Source organism: Ictidomys tridecemlineatus, chromosome 8 (assembly GCF_052094955.1).
Source record: "Ictidomys tridecemlineatus isolate mIctTri1 chromosome 8, mIctTri1.hap1, whole genome shotgun sequence".
Lineage (NCBI taxonomy): Eukaryota > Metazoa > Chordata > Mammalia > Rodentia > Sciuridae > Ictidomys > Ictidomys tridecemlineatus.
The window spans coordinates 52,034,454-52,057,664 of NC_135484.1; the positions used below are offsets into that span (position 1 = coordinate 52,034,454).

The window sequence follows — 23,211 nt, forward strand, 5'->3', positions numbered from 1 at the left end:
CTATATAGTTTGGAAAAGGAGAATAAAAATTTCCCATTAAAAAAGGAACATTGTGATTAAAGTCAGTGAACTTCACAGTTTGGGAGGTAAATTTCTCTGCATAGCAATAGATAGTAGTGATCAGCTTGAAGAAATACAAATGCAGAAGAGATGGAGTTTTAACTAATTATAAACCCTCATGACTTAATAGGGTAATACAGCTATAGGATGGAAGGAAGGAAGCCTTCTTTGATTTTAAATTCCCAAGGCCTACCTAAAACTTAGCATTTAGTAGGTACTTGGTGAATTATTTTTTTATACTGTGCATTGAACCCAGAGGTTTTATAACTATAGAGCTACACCACAGCCCTTTTAATTTTTAATTTTGAGATGGAGTCTTGTTGCTTTGGGCTTCACCAAGTTGCTGAGGCTGGCCTCAAACTTGTGATCCTCTTACCTCAGCCTCCTGAGTTTCTGAGATTACCGGCATACAACACCATGCCCAGTGATAAATATTTGCTAAATGAACAATCCTTGAATTATACAAGCATTAGAATTGTGTTTGGTTGCAGTAATAAAAATTTAAAGTCTATGGTATATAAAATGGCTAACATCCAAAATATTACATCTGCTTCTAAGTACCATATTTTTAGTGTTACACTGACAAATGCTATGCTGTAGGAAAACTTGGAAACCTCTTTGGAGAAAAAAGACTGAAAATTGTCTTCTGGGAAATGTTTTAGTGAAGTAAAAAAGTAAAAGGGGATATTTTAATTTTTTGCAGTGCTGGGGATCATATTCAGGGCCTAGCACATGTTAAGCAAATGCTTTACCACTGAACTGTAACCCCATCCCCTAAGGGGATATTTTAAACAGGCATTCAAAATCCTTAAGTAAATCTAAGGATGGGCTTGTTGTTCTAATAGACAGACACAGAGCAAATGTAGGAAAGCTACAAAGTAGTAAATTGAATTCTAACATAATTTTCTAACCAGTAGAGCTGGCTAATGATGGAATAGGCCTCCCTTGGTGGTGATGCGTTTTCTTTTTTTGGAGGCTAAATGTTTATTGGTTACAGAGATGCTAGAGATAGGAGTCTTCATGGCAGGATTTCTTAAAGAAAATTCTGATTCTTAAGCGTGTTACAGCATAGGATTCAGATTTTTTTTTATCCTACTATATTATTCAGGAAACATTTATTGACTTTTCATTTGTTAACTTGTAGAATTAATATCTTCACTTTACTTCTGTCATTTGAATGAGACAAAGCGAGAGATGATGATGGGACCACGGCATTGAAATTATAAGAAACAGGACTCTACAAGACATTTAGAATATTTACATTTCTAGGTAAACTCCTACTTGCTAGATTTCTTTGCAATTCTTGTATTGATTTCTTTCCTACAGTGAATAAAAAATTTTTTTGATATGTTAATAAAGTAGAAATTTCTCTGAATTTCTTTTAATTCCTAAGTAACTGTGGCAGATTTGTATTGTTGGAAAATGTTTTTCTCAGCTATTCACTGATTTTAGGAACAGAAAAATCTTCAGATATCGCCCAAAGAATGTGAGGACACAAAACTTACATTTATAAGAGAAAAATGGATATTTAAAATTCATGGATGTGACGATCATTGCCACTAAAAGTGTTACATTGTTAAAAAGAGCTTTGCTTTTCATGTTATATGATAGTGAAATGTTATTGTTGAGTGATTTCCTAAGGGAGACAGATGGATATACAAAGAAAGCTTGGCAGGTATAATGGCTCATGGGCTAGGACACTCCAGGAAGGTGAATTAGATGGACCTTATAGCTTAGTGACAAAACCTCTTAAAAGGAGATGAGAAATAATGGGCTCAATATCTAGGTCAATAGTTTCGGCTGATCATACTGAGTCAAAGAGCAAATGTTTTGTGTCACAATCAGACCACATAAAGTTCTAGAAAAATGCTGCAAAATTACATAGAAAAACTAAACAAAAACACTTGAATTGATATTTATCACAAACCACCCCCTCTGCTTGTCCCTGGTAAATTTGAGGACAAAGCCAGTATTCTGGCTAAACAAAAAGATTGTTTTGGGCATGACAATGTGAAATAAAAGATTTTTTGTCTAATTCTTCCCATATGCTGGACAAACTAAGTTCATTGTTCAGAGTACTTTGATGAGGAAAAAAAGCTAATGAAGTAAAAACAAGAAATGAATCCAGCAAAGTCATTATAATCTTAAATGTCCTACTGTCATATGATGCTATTAGTTGTTATTAACATTGCCATTTCTCTAGGGTAAGACCTACAAATTATGTCTATGTATAACTCAGTGTTTTTTCTCCTTAAAAAGTTATTTGTAGGCTGTATAATAGGATAAAAAGCAAAAATCTGAATCCCATGCTGTAACACACTTTAGAATCAGCCTACAAATTTTTTGAACATTTTTGCTTTATAATCATTAAAAATAATAATTGCTACATAAGACTAGGTGTAACATATATTTAAGATCTAAAACATACCACATAATGCACACCAAAAACTCATCATTGCAATTGACCATACTCTTTTCCAAAGTGGTCATTTTGATTTACACTTTCTGTCATGTATGCATTGCAGTTGATCCTTCTCCTCTCTAATATTTGATATTGTTAGTCTTCTCAACTTTTGCTAATTGAGTTAGGTTATACTATAAGTGTCAAGATTTATAGACATTTTTAAATAAAAGAGATATCAATAAAATGATAAGTCAGTGAAAAATTGGCATTGCTCATTTATTCACCAAATATTTATTGTGTGCCTAATAGTTACCTATCACTAAGAAAACCACTGAAGCATATAAAGAATATTTTTAAAAAAGAAGATACAAATGCTCTTACTGTAGATTACAATATATGCAAAATTGAAGCATTCAAATAGTTCAAAATGACAGTATTATCATTTTTCACTTTTTGGTTTTCCTTCTTCTCTCCCTTCATAGTTTGTTTCTATACCTTTGGACTTTCCAGGAAAGAAACCTAGAAATGACCTCTAAGTCTGTTTATTTTTGTTTTATTCCTGCCATTCATCCTGTTAGCTCATACTTTGATTGCCAGTAATGTTAGTTCTCAGTCGTTATTTAAATACCTGAGATAATAACTTTATACAGAGTAAAGGTTGGCTCAATTGCTTTTGTACCTGTGGTGAGGCTGCACTTCATGGTGGGGTACACATGGCAAAGAAAAGCTGCTTACATCTCTCGGCATGGTGGTGCTTGCCTGTAATCCCAGCAATGTGGGAGGCTAAGGCAAGAGGATTGCAAGTTCCAGGCTAGTCTCAGCAATTTAGCAGGGCCCAAAGCAACATAGCAAAGTTAAAATAATAATATAGGACTGGGAATGCTGTTCAGTGGTAAAAGTGTCCCTGGGTTTAATCCCCAGTGAGGGGCAGGTGTAGGGGGAAGCTATTCATCTAATGGTCAGAAAGTGAAAGAGAAAGGGGAAGAACAATGTCCCACAGTGTCCTTCAAGGTCCTTCAAGGGCAAGTCCCCAAAGGCCAGAAAATCTCACACTAGATCCCACTTCTTAAAGTTTGTACCACCTCCCAATAGTGCCAAGTTGCAGATCAAGCCTTTAATGCATGTGCCATTAGGCGACATCCCAGATCCAAATTATAGTTCTATTACAATATTCTGCTGAAGGATGATCCAGATCTGAATACGGGCAGAAGGGAGAGGAGAATGAGGGAGGATTTTTGATTGTCTGAAAAGATGTACGAAAATTGAAGGAAGGAGGCAGCTGGCGCCCCGGGCCTGGGGCCGCGGCGGCGAGAGGGGTTTGCAGCGAGGGCGGGAGCTGGCGAACCGGCGCGCGAGGGAGGGAGGCCGCCCCCCGCGCCCCTCCTCCTCGCCCTCCTCCGCGGCCGCCGGTCCCTCCTCCCGCCGCCTCCCTCCTCCTTCCTCCCTACCTCTCTAAGACATCCTCGCACTGCCGGGCCGCCGCGGCCACCTTCCCTGCCCGAGCTGCAGATGTGGCGGAGCGGCCGGGCGCCGGGTGGCCGTGCCAGGGGAGCCCGCGCCCCGTGAGCCTCGCGCCGGCCCCCGCCCGCCCCGGCCTCTGCCCCGCTCGCCCCCCACCGCCCGCGACCGCCGGAGCCCGCAGCTGCGAGCACGACCGCCCCCGCCGCCGAGGTTCCTGCCTAAAGATCAGCTGGGTGCCCCCTTCTGCCTGCAACGCCAGCACCCCATCACCATGCACTCCTTGAACGAGCCGCTAGACCTGAAGCTGAGCATCACCAAGCTCCTAGCGGCGAGAGAGAAGCGGGAGAGGGTGCTGGGTGTGGTCCGGCACCGCACTCTGCACAGGGAGCTGGGCCTGGTGGATGATAGCCCCACACCTGGCTCCCCAGGCTCCCCACCCTCAGGCTTCCTGCTGAACCCCAAGTTTCCTGAGAAGGTGGATGGACGCTTTTCTGCAGCCCCTCTGGTGGACCTCAGCTTGTCACCACCGTCTGGACTGGACTCCCCCAATGGCAGCAGCTCACTCTCCCCGGAACGCCAGGGCAATGGGGACCTGCCTCCAGTGCCCACTGCCCCGGTACTGAATTTAGGCTACCCTAATCCAGCAGGGCCTCATTTTAACTTGATTACATTTGTGAAGATCCCATTTCCAAATAAGGTCACAAGCACAGGACTTCCAGCCACTGCGATATTTGGACAGTGTCCCCAGCTCCTTCCAGTTCTTCCTACCCCTGGGCTCTGGGGGGGGCCCTGCATCTGCCTGCTTCCTCCTTCCTCACACCCTCCAAGGACAAGTGCCTCTCGCCAGAGCTGCCCCTGCCCAAGCAGCTGGTGTGTCGCTGGGCCAAGTGTAACCAGCTCTTCGAGCTCCTGCAAGACCTGGTGGACCATGTCAATGACTATCACGTCAAGCCTGAGAAGGATGCAGGGTACTGCTGCCACTGGGAGGGCTGTGCCTGCCATGGCCGTGGCTTCAACGCCAGGTACAAGATGCTCATCCACATCTGCACGCACACCAATGAGAAGCCGCACCGCTGCCACACCTGCAATAAGAGCTTTTCCCGCCTGGAGAACCTAAAGATCCACAACCGGTCCCACACAGGTGAGAAGCCCTATGTCTGTCCCTATGAGGGCTGCAACAAGCGCTACTCCAACTCGAGTGACCGCTTCAAGCACACTCGCACCCACTACGTGGACAAACCCTACTACTGCAAGATGCCTGGCTGCCACAAGCGCTACACAGACCCCAGCTCTCTGCGCAAGCACATCAAAGCCCATGGCCACTTCGTGTCTCACGAGCAGCAGGAGCTCCTGCAGCTACGCCCACCCCCTAAACCACCACTGCCCACCCCTGACAGCAGCCCCTATGTTAGTGGGGCTCAGGTCATCATTCCCAACCCTGCTGCCCTCTTCGGAGGCCCCAGCCTGCCTGGCCTGCCCCTGCCCCTGGCCCCTGGCCCCCTCGACCTCAGTGCCCTGGCCTGTGGCAATGGCGGGGGTGGCAATGGCGGGGGTGGCGGGGGTGGTGGGGGTATCGGCCCTGGGCTGCCAGGTCCTGTTCTGCCCCTCAATCTGGCCAAGAACCCACTGCTGCCCTCTCCCTTTGGGGCTGGTGGACTGGGTCTGCCTGTGGTCTCCCTCCTCACTGGCTCCGCTGGCGGCAAGGCAGAGGGGGAGAAAGGGCGTGGGTCAGTGCCCAGTAGGGCCCTGGGCACAGAGGGCTGCAAGACTCCCCTCGAAAGGACGGAGAGCAGCCGCTCCCGGCCAAGCCCCGATGGACTCCCCCTGCTTCCAGGCACTGTGCTGGACCTGTCCACAGGCGTCAACTCAGCAGCCAGCAGCCCAGAGGCACTAACTCCTGGCTGGGTGGTCATCCCACCAGGCTCTGTGCTACTCAAACCAGCTGTAGTGAACTGAGCCTGCTTACCTACCTACCAGCTATGACAGCTCAGCCAGCAGCTCTGGGCCCCACCCTGAGGAACAGAAACTCTTCTGCAAAATAGCAATAATGTCCTACTGCCCTGGGGCCTGGTGGTCTGTGCTCCCTGGGAAGCTGCAGTCCCAGATGCAGTCCTTGGGCAGCAAGGATGGTGCTAGAAGGTCATTGTTGCCTTCCCAGGTCCCAAGTGAGGACTTGGTCCTGACCATGCTCTTGGGTGCTGAGGCCTTGCTCACCCTCAGGCCCCTGCCCCACAGCTTCTGAGCCCTCTGCCCATCCTCCACCGGACCCTTAGTCCTTGGTTTCCCACCCTGGTGCCTCCTTCATCCCAGGGCCAACTTGAGCAGGTTGTCTTCCCTCACTTGCCAACTTATCAGCCACAGAGGCCAGCAGCGACTGCTTCCCGTGTCCCAACACTGGGAGCAGGCAAAGTAGTATCTGCCCTCCTGTTGGTCCAGACCACCCCCAACTTTATGTGATGTGCTGTGAGGAGCCCCCACCGGGCCATAGCACCCATGCAGGCTCACCCTAGACCCCTTTCCCTCTGGCCTACCCCCTGGAGGGAGAGAAGATAAGATGCAGACCCTGGCTAAGCCACAGGAAGAAGCCATGCTGTTCCCCACCCACCCCTATGACAAGGTGCCTTCCTGCTCGCTAGAGAAGGGAGGCCTGCTTGGTCAGCTGCCGTCATCCCTCATTCAGCCTGAATCAGACTGCACTGCCAGAGGGCCAGCAACATTCCCAGGTGAAGGGCCAGCTGACCACTCACTTGCCCCTATACCCTGGAAGGATCTGACTCAGGCATCCTGAGCGTATGGGAAACATGGAGCCAGGGAGGGAAGGTGTCAGATGGACAGCCCTGGTGCTAGGACTTAATCCAGGCCCAACAGGCAGGGCCAGGCCAGGCTCCATCTTGGTCATCCCAGCTGGGACTGGCCTCACGGAGAGGCCTACAGGGCACTGGTACTGAGGCAAGAGGCAGCTTCTGGTCTTAAGGCACCAAGACAGCATGCAGGGGGGGAAGTGGAGGGAGCTCTCTGGCCATTGACTGAGGCCTGGGTCTGTGGGAGACTGGGCAGCCAAGCATGGCTACGGGCAGGCCCAGCCCCTCTGCCTGGGAAGAGCTGGCTGGAGGAAGGAGCTGGACTTGGGATGTTGTTGCCTCTGGCTTTTTCTCAGTTGAGCCTGATCCTAAGAGACTCCCACTCAGCCAGCTCCCCTAGGGTCTAACTACTATGCAGGAGCCAGAGTATGCCAAGGATATAGGTTATTGATCCCACTGCCCAATCTCCAGAAGTTAGGCTATCCCAGCATGTCCCACTCAACCAACCCTGGGCCTTTTGTTCCCTTCCTGCCAGCAGCTGTAGGCTGCAAAATAGCCAACCCCCTCCAATTCCCCACCCATAGAACAAAAGAGCCACCAGATGGCAGTGGGGTCCTCCATAGCTCTATGGTTCCTCTGAGCAGTTCTGATCCCACTCTTTCCTGGACTGCCCTTCTGTCCTAGAAGGGTCACCCTGACCTGGCAGTCCCTGCTGCTGGTCTTAGAACCCCAGTCCTGACAGGGCCAGGCCACACTGGCTCTGCCCCTTGATGGGGCTGTGAGCAAGGTAGAAAGGAGCTGGTCTTCTTTCTTTGGGTCCACCCTGGACCCAAGCACCCCCCTCATCCCTGTTAGGGCCCTAGGCCTTCAGTCCTTAGCTTGGGGGATATATGGTTTGACTCAAGCCCAGGAGCAGAGGAATAGGGCACTGGAAGGTGACATTAGCTCAGCATGTGATTTGGTGATAGACCAGGCTTGGAAGGGCCAGTATACTTTTCGTTGTTGTTGGTTTATTGTTGCACATTCCAGGATATCAGTATTTTAACAGGTTCTAAGTGCCTTTCTATTGTAGCTTATGTTTTTCTTCCTCTTGGCTCCATTGCTGTTAGCATAGAGTTTAAAAAAGAGATAAGCTAATGACTATAACAATATATTCCTCCATGTGAGAGGACGTTTATAAAGAAACAATAAAAATGAGTTGCAAAGATGAAAAAAGAAAATTGAAGGAAGGAAGGTTTTGTTCCGAACCTCTGGTGCGGGACCTTAAATGTCAGGCTGAAAAGGTGTGGACATTACTCTGTAGTCAACAAGGAGCAGCTAAAGCAATGAAAACTATTTTTTTTCCTGATTTATTTAGAAAGTATTATACTTGTAAGAAATTTATTAAAGCTAAATGTACAAACAAACAAAGACATATCTATGTCTTTGTTTGTTTGTATATATATATATATATATATATATATATATATATATATCCCTAGAATGTATATATATATATGTATGTGTATATATAATATGTATATATATATATATATATATATATATATATATATATATATATATATCCCTAGAATGTGTGTGTGTGTGTGTATGTGTGTGTGTGTGTGTGTGTTTCCATAGAGTAAATAAGAGTAAAATAGCTTGTGGTAATGAAGGCAGTATCTAAGACAATCTCAAAACTGGTATATTCCACAGATAAGCAAAATTATCCAGACCATACTGTCTAAGGGGAAAAAAAAGAGGAATAAAATTAACATTCTTGACTTCTTACCTGGCATAAATTATTCTAGATACATTTAAAGCTTACCCTAAAGTTGTATTATGTTTCCAAATAGTTTATTGCTTTAATTTTTAAACTTTTGTTTTGTATTATTTTAATGTCAAACATGATTAGTTACTTTCCTAATTTGTATATAACACAAATTCCTACCAAACCCTGTAGCTCAGTATTCACTGATTTGGACTTTTAGTTTACATTAGTCAAATATGTTTTTGGAATGACTGTAAAGATCAGCTTAAAGACCCAGAGTCCAAATAAAGTGGAACAAATGAAAATCATGCAATGGACTGAATGAAATTCAAAATCCCCGTTTCTCTTAGTAGCTCTTTACAGCATCTTTATTTTGTGACTATTTCTTACGTGAACATTTTCTAGTGAGTTGTGAGAAAAAAAAAGATGCTACTAGTAAAGAAAAGAAGAGAGTTGTAAATTCTGGGACACAAATATAATTTGTCTTCAGTTCTGATGAAATTTAAAGTATTCACGGTGTTCTAGTGATCATTGGTTCTAACACTAAGTTAGTAACTAAATTTGTGATTGACAAACAAATGTCAGAAAGAGCTTTGTGTTACTTGCAAGATAGTATCATTACTTTTTTGCTCTTTTTTTTTTTTTTTTTGGTACTATGGATTGAACCCAGGAGTGCCTAACCACTTAGCTACATCCCCAGCACTTTTTTGTATTTAATTTAGAGACAGGTTCTCCCCAAGTTGCTTAGGACCTTGCTAAGTTGCTGAGGCTGGCTTTTGAACTTGCAATCCTCTTGCCTCAGCCTCCCAAGCTACTGGGATTAAAGGTGTGGGCCACCACACCTGGTTCAATAATCTTAAGGAGAGGCCATCTGAAAGTTAATTATATCTAAGAAAAAAGTAAAAAAGGACATTAAAACTACAACAATAACAAGGCAACTGATTTTGTTAAAATGAAAGGATTCTTACTTTATTACTGTCTCTATTCAGTCCATATAGACCAAATTAACCCTTGATATTTTAAATGATTTCCATAGGTGGATAAGTTAGTCTCAATTGGAATGATCGTTTTATGCAAATTTAGTGCTGGTAGAACTAAATTTTTCTGATAAATCTATAGATAAACTAATGCATGGCATTTTTGATTATACTGTAGAAGTACCTCCACATTTTGCTGAGCTGCATGAGCTGATCCCTTGTTGTGCATCACTGTCAATGGAGAGAGGAGAAAGAAAATGTCAAGGAGGCAGAAATTGGTCTTGAAACTTTAAAACTGTAAGTGGAAAAGGGCATTGGATTTTGATACATTATGTGTAGTTTACAGACATAATTTTTTAAAAAGTAGATATTAACTTTCAAAAATAAATGATGAAACCAAAACACACAATCTTAAAGTTATATTTTTTTCTCTTAAATCATGTGTGGAGTATAAATGCTAATGATTGGAGGAAGGCATCTTATGACATTATTAGAACAGTTTATTTTTGTATTTTATTTATTCACGTATTTATTCTTTTATTGCTACTCCTCCCTTCCATTTTCACAAAACCAATAACTAATGTGTTTCATGTATGTCCTATGCTTTATACATTTAAAATATTTTATACATCTTTTACTATTAAAACAGAATTCCAAATCCAAACCAAGCTAAAAATCTACTTACACTTTTCAATGATTTTTTTTTTTTTTTTTGGTACCAGGAACTAAATCCAGAGATGCTTAACCACTGATATTATTCTTGATCTTATAAAAAATAAAAACATTTTCCTTTATTTGGTGTGTATCTGCATGTTCTGTTTTTGCTGTTGTTGTTTACAGTTTTTAATGAAAAAAATGTGAAAGTATTAATTAGGATAATGAGTCAGAGAAAAATAAATGACATATTATCCCACTGCTTAAAGATGGCCAGTTATCATATTGGATAATACTTTGAAAACTTTTAAGAGGGATTGTTTAAAAATAAAGTTGAGTTCTTATGTACAAACAGTTTGTGGTTTTTCTCCATGAACATTATAAGAGAAGCATTTCATTTAAGCTGTTTTAAATGTAATTTTCCTCATGGTTATATTTTATTAAAGCAAAAGGATGCAGATTAAACTCATAAAAAGAAGAGAATGCAGAAGCTAGAGTCTGGGAGAGAGCAGGTGCAAGCATCCAATTGACCCTACCCAGTGGAGTTGTATCACCAACACTTAATATTCCCAGCAATGTGAAACACTATAAACACAATATTGCCAACCAAGAAAAATCAAACAAGCTTCAGGTGCAGAGTTTCTAATGGGATTCAGTCATGGAGTCACAGAGTGCCTTGTAACTTACTTAGGTATTGAGATCCCAGGGTTCGTTAGAGTCAAACTGGTAACACAAGGCCCAATTCATCTACCTAAATCCCATGTTAGCATTAACCATCTGCGGCTCCAGGTCAACAAAGACACTCTAATCAGTCCAGATGGTGTAAGACATGAAGGATCATTTCCCAGAAAGTCAGTGTCAATCTTTTCTTTGGAATGTATAGATTTAAACCAAGTTAACCCTTTTCTGACATTGGATTCCATACTTTTATTAGTTATTAATATACCACTATATAAATCTATCACAATTTAACCATCCTCTAATTGTTTGATTTTTGTTGTTCCATTTTTGTTATTATAAGCAATATTGTACTAACTTTTTTGCACACAATATTGATCTTATATTTTATATATTTCTTATAATAAATTTTTGTATGTGAAAATATTTTTTTAAATACTTTGCCAAGTTATTTTCAGAAAATATCTGCCAATTATCATTTTTGAGAAGTTTAGTTTGAGAGTCCATTTTATTGAGTTCTTGAAAATATTATTTTTATTGCTTATTTGGTGAGTTAAAATAAAGTAGCATCACATTTTTACTTTAGAAAACTCCGTTTCAAAGTTTAAATGAGTGTGTATTTATTTATTAAGTCTAACCTTTAATCAACACTTAGTAAGTAAATTCAAGTATGTTGGACATGCTTTGCCTCAACCTATGATTCATGATTCTTTTTCTTGTTGCTAAGATCCATTTGGGGATTTTTCTGTTCCTTTGATCTCTCTATTCATGCATACCTCAGAACTATACTGATTTAATTAAATTTTGTGCTGTGTCAACTATATCACATATATTTGCTGGAACTCTCCCTGAAATCTTGAAGTTTGAAAAACATTACTCATTCATTTACCCTCAATTTTGGGGTTTTTGACCCCAGAAAACTTCACTGCTTCTTCTCAGCAAATGGAATGGTGTTTTTTTCCCATGGGCAACAACCATTTACTCTGGTCAAATTACCTTAGGAGATAGAGGTTGCTTGGATGTTAAAGTGGAAAATAAGGAAATGTATCAGCAAAGCAGCTGCCAGTGACTGTAGCACAAGAAGAGGGAATCACAGACAGGTCCAAAGGAAGAGGCAAGAATTCCCTGAAGCTTCGGAGCCCTCTTTGAGGAAGTGGTAGGGGAAGGAACATAGAACCACAAATGGTTTATGACCCAGAGAGGAAGGAAAGGGAACCAAGGAGAATTACCCACAAAAAACCTCAAGAGAGTTCTGTGAACGATAAATTACTATGAAAATTCAAAAGGATGAAATACAATTGTCTCTACTGATTAAGAGGGTTTTAGATAAACTGGGGTAATCTAAACCTTTAATACAGACCAAACTCTATGGCAGTCCTTCAGTGAGTTATATGATTATTGTAGTCAATTAGATGTGAGATGAAAAGTAAGATGATTTCAATTCCTAGTAGAGTCACATTTGGGATAATAGTATGAAACGAGACTTAAAATTCAATAATGATCATAGTGTATTTTCACGCATTATGCTCCTGAGAAGAAGGTAGAAGGGCTCAAGTTCCGTTGTCCCTGCACAGCACAAGCAAGAAGGCGTAGAAACTCAATCAGCACCGCAAAGCATCTAAAGACAAATGCCTTAGAAGGGGTGCTAGCGATAACTCTTGGCTGCCTAACGGAGAAGCTTAATTGCAAGGATCAGATGTGTGATTTCCCCTAAGGAGAGGCTGAGGGGACCCCATGTTGTCACTGGGTAATCGGCCTACCCTGGCTGCATCTCACCTAAAGGTCATTTTCCTGCACGAGAAGCTTACCCTGGCTGCATCTCACCTAAAGTTCATTTTCCTGCACGAGAAGCTTTCTTCATTATCTTGCATTGTTGTCCTAAATAAGAGAGAAAGGCAGAAGAAGGATGTGTGTGTGTAAAATATACATATATATACCTCTCAATTTTTTGTCCATTACAAAACCTAGCCTGAAAGATACTGTGCAAGTAAGCAGAGCTGGAAGAATTTTTCGAGTTCTTAACATGATATTTTTAGCACTTCTAATGATTAAGGAAGAATTTTGCCATTACCTTGAAAATCAGCTTATTGCTACTGAGTTACAACCAGGCAGAGGGTTAAAGGGAAACAGCTGCATAGTCCTTTGATGCCACAGGGAAAATACTCTCATGTCCTTCTCCCCAATAAGAAAGAAACATTTTTTAATTTTACCTTTTATAGCCATTAGTTCTCCCACTATTTTAGGCCAAAGGCTGTTGTTGGTTAGCTGTGATTTTATTTATGCACATAATTAATCATGTCTCTCTAGCAGTTGGTTACTTTGGATAATGATTCATAGCAAACCTTTTTAACAATCATATTATGAGATTGCAGACGGGGTGGTCAGTACTACCACAGAATTCTGGAAGTTAGTTTAAACAACTATTTTCATTAACTAGAACAGGACATCTTGAACAGGAGGTTTTTTTTTGTTTGTTTGTTTCTTAATCTACATTCTGAGGTTTACATAATTTTTAATCAGAGACAGTCTTAAGACATTCTATTATTAGCCTCCCAACAACTCTTTAGTAAGAATTGTGCAGTGGCCTTACTATAGTGTGTACCAAACAAGGGTGGCTCACACTAAGTTTGCATAATGCCAGTATTAGGAACACCCAAATTTGTTGTAAAAATACTAATATCTACTAGTGTTTTAATAGATCCTTTTACTAAAAAGTGGAAGGCACAGTACCAAAAGCAACACATTTTCCTCATGGTAGATTTGATTGATTTCAGATCATCAAGTACTTAGTATCACAGAATGTGGGCCTTGCAGTTTAGTGATTTTCAAACTTTAGTATACCTAAGGATTATTTAGGGGCAGGTATTGTTAAAAATGTGTTATTTCTGGTCCTTTCCCTTATAGATAATAATTTATCCAGCCTGGAAAGGGACCAGTAGCCTGCATTTTTATTAAATTTTCCAAGCAATTCTGCTGCAGACAGTTCTCAGTCATCATTTAATGAATGTTTAAGGAAGAACACAGACTTTGGGATTATTTTGACTAGCTGCTGTCCCAATTGCCAACTAGGTGATCACATGTAAGTTCCTGATTCTTACACTCATTAGATCTGTTTCCCTGTTAGTAAATTTCCTACCTCATAGAATTATTGAGAGTTTGGGTAACAAGGTATATAAAAATTACTTAGCAAAGGGCTTTATCTGAGTGGAAATTCAGTGTCTTTGTTAGCATTATTAAACAAATCTGGAGCAACTTTACTATTTTTGTGTAATTTGATTGGAAAATGTTCAAACTGAGAGTCTGGGGCCAATTGAGGAGTCTAGGAGGAGCTGACTTATGATGAAAGGAGAAATAATTCAGCATTTACAACTGCATAAAGTTAAAAGGATTCAAGTGGTCATGGGAAGAGACATAGATGAAGGGCATGAGGAAGGCTCAACTGACCAAAGTGTAGTGAGATGATTAGAGTGTTTGATGTGATTTGACAAAGGAAGAGGAAATTGCAACAGCCTTTCTAATAAGCAGCGGGCAGGATTCCAGGTCACCCTAATATGTTGGAAGGAACATTGATTTTAAAAAACTGATAAAATACCTGTTGAGAGCCACAGCCAAAGGGGCCCCAGCAAACTTCTAGCTGCCGGCTGATGATCCAGCTGCCAGCAAACTTCCAGTTGCCGGCTGATGATTGGCTCACAGTGGCCCCAGCAACATCTAGCTGATTGGCTCCTCTGCGGTGATGTTCATTGGGCTGTTTCCCTGCCCTTCAGACTGCCAGCTGATGATTGGCTCACAGCGGCCCCAGCAACATCTAGCTGATTGGCTCCTCCACGGAGCTGCTCATTGGGTGACTTCTTTGGCTCTGCCCATGCAACCCAGCCAATCGGCCTCAGGAGCAGGAGGATTGTGGGAGGTTGAGAGGCTGGTGTGGGGGAGAGAGGCTTGTGGAAGCCGGTGGTGGCAGTTGGGCTCTGAGGGTTTTTCCCTGGAGCTGTTTTGTTTGGCGTTTGTAGTTCTAAAAATAAAGTTAGTTTCTTTTTGACAAGTGGCTCCTGATTTGTGCCAAGCCAGACTTTGGCATTTGGTGGCCCGTAAGGGGAGCAACTGAGGGTAAGTAAACTGCTCGCCCCTGAGGGCAGGGCGAGAGAATGGGTAGCCATTTTAAGTGTCCTCTTTTGTTTTGCTTCGTTTTTGTTTTAACTTTCCTGTCCCTGGAGATGAGTAAGAGGGAAGAAAAACCACTCACATCTGAGGAAAAACTATTTGCGTCTGAGGAACAGATAGGGAGAAAGGACGGATGCACACGTCAGGAGGATAGAAAGGCTGATATAATGATTTTGTGTGGTTCCATTTTTATTGGATTCTGTCTCGGTTTTATTTGCTGTTATCTTGCTGGGTTGTATTATAGTAGAAATACGGAATCAGCAATTAGTAAAAAACAAACCGAAAGACTGTTAAGTAAATTGTTAGAGGAAGGAGGCTTCCCAGTAAAATCAAGAGCAGTCAGGGCATACGTTGATATAATACAAAAATATAGCCCATGGCTTTTTAAGGAGGAGCTGTTAGATATATCACAATGGAACCATCATGGTGAAGATTTAAAAAGAATAGAAAAGAACAACCCAGGGACTCTGCCAGTTGGCACATTGCCATTGTGGACGAACGTATCTGGTTTGCTTAGTCCAAAGCCTTCAGTTCAGACAGAGGTAGAGGAAGAAGAAGACATATTGATTCAAGTAGAAGAGGAAGTCTCTCAAGTTAGTCAGAAAGAGGAAAAGATTCAAGTAAAAAAGAAGGTCTTTCGAGATAGTGAGACAGAGGAAGGAAGTTTAGAGCAGAAAAATCTATCAGGGGAAAAGTTAAAACAGGAGACTGCTAATAAGACCTTTTTATTAGAGAGCGTAAGTGTCCAACCAACAGCACCACCTCTACAGGAGACTGCTACTAACAGCATTCTATCACCAGAGGGCGTAAGTGTTCAACCAACAGCGCCACCTCTACTGGAGACTGCTACTAACAGCACTCTATCACCAGAGGGCATAAGTGTCCAATCAACAGCACCACCTCCATATGCTAAGAGACTCCCAACCCCCGCAGTTGATAGTTGGGATCCTGAGACAGGATCTCAAGTATGCCCTGTATTTGAGGTAGGAGGGCAGCGAACTTACCAGGGTTTAAATTTCAAATCAGTGAAGGAGCTAAAAGAGGCTGTAACAACCTATGGTCCTCAAGCACCCTTCACTGTAAGCTTGGTCGAATCCATTACCAACTTAAGCATGACGCCAGCAGATTGGGCTAGTATGTGTAAAGCTGTGCTAAATGGAGGACAATACCTGTTATGGAAGGTTGCCAATGAGGAATTTTGCAAGGAGACGGCTAGTCGAAATGCAGCAGCTGGTTATCCTCAGAGAAATCTAGATATGTTGTTAGGAAAGGGACCTTATGAGGATCGGCAGCAACAAAATGCATATGATCCTGGTGTATATTCACAAATTGCTATAGATGCAGTCAGGGCATGGAAGACTTTACAAGAACATGGAGGTTTACAAGGTCAATTATCTAAGATAATAAAAGGAGCTAATGAACCTTACGCTGAATTTGTAGATAGGCTTATTCAAACAGCTACCAGAGTTTTTGGGAATACAGAACAAGCAATGCCATTTATAAAACAACTGGCTTATGACCAAGCGAATCGTTGGTGTAGAGATATCATTAGACCATGGAAACAGGAAGATTTAAACACATATATTAAATTATGTAGAGACATTAATGAACAAGGGCAAATTGTGGCAGCTGCAGTAAAACAAGCTTTAGATGCCAGAGACATTAATGAACAAGGGCAAATTGTGGCAGCTGCAGTAAAACAGGCTTTAGATGCCAGAGACATTAATGAACAAGGGCAAATTGTGGCAGCTGCAGTAAAACAGGTTTTAGATGCCAGAGACATTAATGAACAAGGGCAAATTGTGGCAGCTGCAGTAAAACAGGCTTTAGATGCCAGGCCAAGAACATGCTACAATTGTCAACAAACAGGACATTTTAAAAGGAATTGCCCCATAGGAGGAGGGTTTAACAAAACTAGGTATCAAACAAGTAGAATACCGGGTATTTGCCCACGATGCCGTAGAGGGAGACATTGGGCTAATGAATGCCGTTCTCAAACCACCATAGAGGGTACTCCATTATATTGGGCTAATGAATACCATCCTCAAACCACCATAGAGGGTACTCCATTATCAAAAAACGAACAAGGACAAGGTGTTTATCCACAATATCGTGGACAAAGGCATCGGGCTCCGTTGCCAAAAAATGGACAGGTGGCCCCAATGCTCCGGGGCCACAAACCACAAATATACGGAGCACTGGAGGAACCCAGCAACCCCAGCAACCCCATCAGGGTAGTGCCCAGCACATCAGATCCCTCATCAGACAAACCAAAGGGAGCGCAGGGTTGGACATCTGCGCCTCCACCAAATCAGTACTAACTCCAGAGATGGGAGTTCAAATCATTCCCACAGGGGTAAAAGGACTTCTTCCCAAAGGAACAGTAGGCTTATTATTGGGACGCAGCTCTTCTACTCTAAAAGGACTTTTGATAAGTCCTGGGGTAATTGATTCCAATTATGAAGGTGAAATAAAAATTATAGCCAGTTCTCCAAAGGGTATATCAGTAATTTCACCAGGAGATAGAATAGCACAGTTACTAATAATACCAAGCCTACATGATAAATTTTCCAGTCATGTTGTAGAAAGAGGTTCCAAGGGATTAGGCTCCACAGGTGTAGATTGGGCTATGCTTTCTTTAAATTTAGATTCTCGCCCCATGCTAAAACTAAATATTCAAGGACATGAATTTAATGGGCTACTGGATACAGGTGCAGACCTTAGCATCATCTCTCGTCAAGAATGGCCAAAACATTGGCCATTACAACAAGCCACTCAATCGCTTCGAGGCCTAGGAGTGGCGACTAATCCCGATAGAAGTGCAATGCTATTAGATTGGAAGGATCCTGAAGGATGTGAAGGAACTATACAGCCATATGTATTGGATCATCTTCCCGTAAATTTATGGGGACGAGATGTCTTAGATCAATTAGGTTTGACATTAACAAATAATATCAATCAAAATGCACCCACTATTATGGCTAGACAAGGTTTTAGGAAAGGAAAAAGATTAGAAAGACAAGAACAATGTATAGCAGCACCAATACAAATAGATCAAGGAACAGACAGACATGGGTTGGATTTTCACAAAGGGCCACTGAGACAATAAAAATTACATGGAAATCAGAAAGACCAGTATGGGTTCCTCAGTGGCCCTTGACTAAAGAAAAGACACAAGTAGCCCATGATCTGGTCAAACAACAATTAGCGGAAGGACATATACAACCTTCTGTATCTCCCCATAATACTCCCATTTTTGTCATCAAAAAGAAATCTGGTAAATGGAGATTACTGCAAGATTTAAGAGCCATTAACAATGAAATGGTCATTATGGGACCTGCTCAATCGGGGACTCCTCAATTGTCTGCTTTGCCAAAAACTTGGTATGTTTTAGTTATAGATATTAAAGATTGTTTTTTTTCAATTCCAATTCATCCTGAGGATAGTCCACGTTTTGCATTTACTATCCCTGCACTAAATCATGAAGGTCCTGATCAGAGATATGAATGGAAAGTACTCCCTCAAGGGATGGCTAACAGCCCAACTATGTGTCAAATTTATGTTAATAAAGTAATCCAGCCACTTAGAAATCAAAATCCTGAACTACAAATATTTCATTATATGGATGATGTATTATTAGCACACAAAGCTAAAAACACATTGCTAGAATGTTATGCCACACTTACAAACTTATTAAAAAATTATAATCTAGAGATAGCAATAGATAAAGTACAATTAAATTTTCCAATTAATTATTTAGGAGTTCTATTATCCTCAACCATGGTCCGTCCACCAAAAATTCAAATACGAGTAGATCAACTCAAATCACTTAATGACTTTCAAAAGTTATTAGGAGACATAAATTGGATAAGGCCTTATCTAGGTATTCCAACAGGAGAATTGGGACCTTTATTTGATATCCTAAAAGGTCCATCAGATCCAAATTCACCCCGAATGTTAACGCCTGAAGCAAGAAAGGCATTAAAAATCATTGAAACATATATGGAAAATATGCATTTGGATAGAATTGATATAAGTTTGCCTTTATTATTTATTGTACTACCAACAAAAAATATTCCTACAGGAGTATTTTGGCAAGAAGGTCCATTATTATGGATACATTTATCTTATTCTCCTAACACTATTCTTACTAGGTATCCTGAGGCTGTAGGACAATTAATACTCAAAGGAATAAAAACAGCAAAGGCAGTGTTTGGAATTTCTCCCCATAAAATTATTACTCCATATACTATGAATCAAATTGATGAATTAGCTAATGAGTTAAATACTTGGGCAATAATAATGTGCAAATCTAATGTTTCATTTGATAACCACTTACCATCTAATCCTTTACTGTCTTTTTGGTCATTGCATCCTGTAATTTTTCCAAAAATGACAAGAAAAACACCTATCATGAATGCTCCAAATATATTCACTGATGGGTCAAATAATGGTACAGCAGCAATAGTTACACCTGATCAAACTTTTACATTTTTAGTACCCAAACAATCAGCTCAAAAGGTAGAGCTTAATGCAGTATTACAAACTTTTGTGATGTTTAAAGATTCTGTATTTAATTTATTTTCTGATAGCCAGTATATAGTTAATGCTATAGTATCCCTTGAAGATGCTGGTAGAATTTCCCCTTCTTCTACTGTTTTCTCTTTGTTTTCCACTATACAAAGTTTAATCTGGGACAGAAAAGATCCATTCTTTATAGGACATATCAGGGCACATACAGGATTGCCTGGAGCCCTTAGTTTAGGCAATGATTTAGCAGATAAAACTACACGTGACATACATATTTTCTCTATACTAGAAGAAGCTATAAATTTTCATGAAAGATTCCATGTCAATGCTAATACTTTACAAAAGCGTTTTAAAATAACTAAGGAACAAGCTAGACAAATAATAAAACAATGTCAAAATTGTGTGACCTTTTTACCACAAGTTAATCTTGGAATCAATCCTAGAGGATTGATGCCTAACCATATTTGGCAGATGGACGTCACACACTTGCCAGAATTTGGAAAATTAAAATATTTGCATGTTACAGTTGATACTTCTTCTGGATTTTTGATGGGCTCCCTTCATGCCGGCGAAAAAACTAAAGATGTTATAGCTCATTGCTTACAAAATTTTGCCACTGTGGGCATTCCAAAACAGTTAAAAACAGATAATGCCCCTGGTTATACGTCTACTTCTTTTAAACAATTTTGCTCATCATTTGGCATTACTCATATAACAGGAATCCCATACAATCCACAGGGACAAGGCATAGTTGAAAGAGCTCATCAAACTATTAAAATGTACTTATTAAAGCAAAAAGATGGAATTGGGAAGGGGTATATATTCCCCAAAGATAAACTTAAAATAACCCTTTTTACTCTAAACTTTTTAAATTTGGATTCATCAGGACTTAGTGCTGCAGAAAGGCATATGTGTCCAAAAAATGTACATAAGCCCAAGGTACTTTGGAAAGATATTCTAACAGGACAATGGAAAGGTCCTGACCCAGTAATTGTCTGGAATCGGGGGTCTGTTTGTGTGTTTCCACAGGAAGAACAGCAGCCGATTTGGATTCCAGAGAGATTAACCAAGGTTCTGACCCAGAACAGCAGCCGATTTGGATTCCAGAGAGATTAACCAAGGTTCTGACCCAGTGATTGTCTGGAGTCGGGGGCCTGTTTGTGTGTTTCCACAGGGAGAACAGCAGCTGATTTGGATTCCGGAGAGATTAACTAAAATCCTGACCCAGTGATTGTCTGGAGTCGGGGGTCTGTTTTTGTGTTTCCACAGAGAGAACAGCAGCCGATTTGGATTCCAGAGAGATTAACTAAAGCAATTTCTACAGACCAAAAAGAAGATGATTTAGCTCAAATCCATAATAGCTGATATCCAAAACTCCAATTTGGCTATCCTTACATCTGCGACAGAACCAGGATGCTTTTTTCAATATCTATTTTATTATTGCCCTTTCCCATATCATGAAGTTCTATTTTATTTTTTTGAGCTCATACAGACCTAGGTTAATGTTTTGCTGATCAGTTCTATTTTTTTTTGACTATAGAGTTTTTAAACATTGCAATAGAGATTTTACCTGTAAAAAGTTATAAGGCCTTTACTATTATGTTATGTGTTGTATGTATTATATTATGTGTGCACACTTGTGTTTTGTGTTATATGTTTGAATGTACGTATGTCCAATGTACGTATTTCCATATATCATATATGATGAGCGCTCATGAAAAGATGGATCCAAATATTTTTTTTTTATTCACGTGATTTAAATGGTTTAATTTAAATTGGGTAAATAACTGTTAAGAATTGTTTTAATATGTAAACAAAAAAGGAGGTTAACAGATCTGTTTGTTTACTCTCACCTTTCGTTTTCATTATATTTAATAATTCTCTTCACTATAATGTAAATTGTTAAGAAAATTGTTTTCTTTTAGTGCCTTCTGGAATGTTACCTAATTTTTTCTTTAGCCATTATTGCCAGAATTTCTATCTTCAGATGAAGATAATATAAATTGTTAAGAAAATTGTTTTCTTTTAGTGTCTTCTGGAATGTTACCTAATTTTTTCTTTAGCCATTATTGCCAGAATTTCTATCTTCATCCCAGTGCCGATGAAGATAATATAAATTGTTAAAAAAATTGTTTTCTTTTAGTGTCTTCTGGAATGTTACCTAATTTTTTCTTTAGTCATTATTGCCAGAATTCCTATCTTCATCCCTGTGCCGGTGAAGACAAAGATAAAACTAATCTACAGTTTCTGCAATAGCCATCACTGAACTGCTTACAGAACTTGCACTGAACTGCTTACAGAACTATGTGTCACTTGTATGCATTGTGAACTATCTGTTGGTGCAGCGACTTGTGGTAGTGTTGGGGTATTTTTGCTGATGATATCATCGGTGGTACAATTTTCCCAAAAGGAGCCGTCAACTGACTTGGTATATCTTCCTCCCTTCTGCTTGTCATGATCATTCAGCTAAAATTTGGAGGTCAACAGAGGTGAGGCAAAGAACCTCACCCCCCCCCCCCCGGCTGAGACCTCTCCACAGGTGTGGCTGTATACTGGACCGGTAGTCAATGATGAGTAAGATCCAATTACAATGGTACCAACCTAAGACAGGAGGCTGACGCCCTGAGGTCAGCTCATCCGAAGACGGGTAAGGACCATATGTATTGGACAACCTAAGGCAGGCACGGTCCATAAGCCACATGCTTGTTGTTTAAACAGAGAGGGGGAGATGTTGAGAGCCACAGCCAAAGGGGCCCCAGCAAACTTCCAGCTGCCGGCTGATGATCCAGCTGCCAGCAAACTTCCAGCTGCCGGCTGATGATTGGCTCACAGTGGCCCCAGCAACATCTAGCTGATTGGCTCCTCTGCGGTGATGTTCATTGGGCTGTTTCCCTGCCCTTCAGACTGCCAGCTGATGATTGGCTCACAGCGGCCCCAGCAACATCTAGCTGATTGGCTCCTCCACGGAGCTGCTCATTGGGTGACTTCTTTGGCTCTGCCCACGCAACCCAGCCAATCGGCCTCAGGAGCAGGAGGATTGTGGGAGGTTGAGAGGCTGGTGTGGGGGAGAGAGGCTTGTGGAAGCCGGTGGTGGCAGTTGGGCTCTGAGGGTTTTTCCCTGGAGCTGTTTTGTTTGGCGTTTGTAGTTCTAAAAATAAAGTTAGTTTCTTTTTGACAAGTGGCTCCTGATTTGTGCCAAGCCAGACTTCGGCAATACCGTTTCAATAAGAGCAAAGAATTGTTCTCTTTTCCTGTGTTGATATTTTAAAAAAGAATAAGAAAAAAGTACTCAGATACTTTGTCTCCAAAGAGCAAGGAAACAAAAAATTGAGTATTTTGTAAAGAATAGAGACCATCAGATTAATGGTCCAGATCCTGAGGTTACTATTATTTTTTAAATGCTATGCATTTTTACTGAAAATGACAAAATGTATTTTTTGCATTTTAGTGGTCTTATGAAGTCATAGTAAACCAACAATTATTATTTCATTGTACTATTTTAATATTATCTTATACTAAAAATTTCTATTAAGTGTTTAAATGAGAAGTTTCTAAACAATGTAAAGAACTGTTATTTTTATAAAATCTTATGTAATGTTGGGCATAAAAGATGATAAAGATAAATGAAAAATCATTAAAAGTAAATTTACTGGAAAATAAGTTATTTGTATGCATTGCTTATTCAAAACCTGGACTTCAAAGTCAAGAATCAGATTGTACTTTAGTTGAAGAAAG

General features: G+C 40.9%; 2 protein-coding genes and 1 pseudogene across 3 annotated transcripts in view; 2 read left to right on the top strand and 1 right to left on the bottom strand.

The window, feature by feature from the left end:
• LOC144366110 (receptor-type tyrosine-protein phosphatase R-like) overlaps nt 1–4,046 on the bottom strand; it is a 77,413-nt gene extending 73,367 nt beyond the window's left edge. The window contains exon 1 of the mRNA XM_078019473.1: nt 3,913–4,046. The gene's annotated coding sequence lies outside the window, so the exon portion shown is untranslated. The remainder of the gene's footprint in view (nt 1–3,912) is intronic.
• A 74-nt stretch (nt 4,047–4,120) lies between these two features.
• LOC144366109 (zinc finger protein GLIS2-like) lies at nt 4,121–6,520 on the top strand (annotated as a pseudogene). The gene is made up of 2 exons (XR_013424972.1): nt 4,121–4,541; nt 4,636–6,520. The product of XR_013424972.1 is annotated as a zinc finger protein GLIS2-like (transcript).
• On the top strand, nt 4,976–22,654 carry LOC144366108 (uncharacterized). The gene is made up of 2 exons (XM_078019472.1): nt 4,976–5,066; nt 9,632–22,654. The coding sequence occupies exon 2, from the start codon at nt 14,931–14,933 to the stop codon at nt 17,265–17,267; it is 2,337 nt and encodes a 778-aa protein (XP_077875598.1). The 5' UTR covers nt 4,976–5,066; nt 9,632–14,930; the 3' UTR covers nt 17,268–22,654.
• Nucleotides 22,655–23,211: the final 557 nt, after the last annotated feature.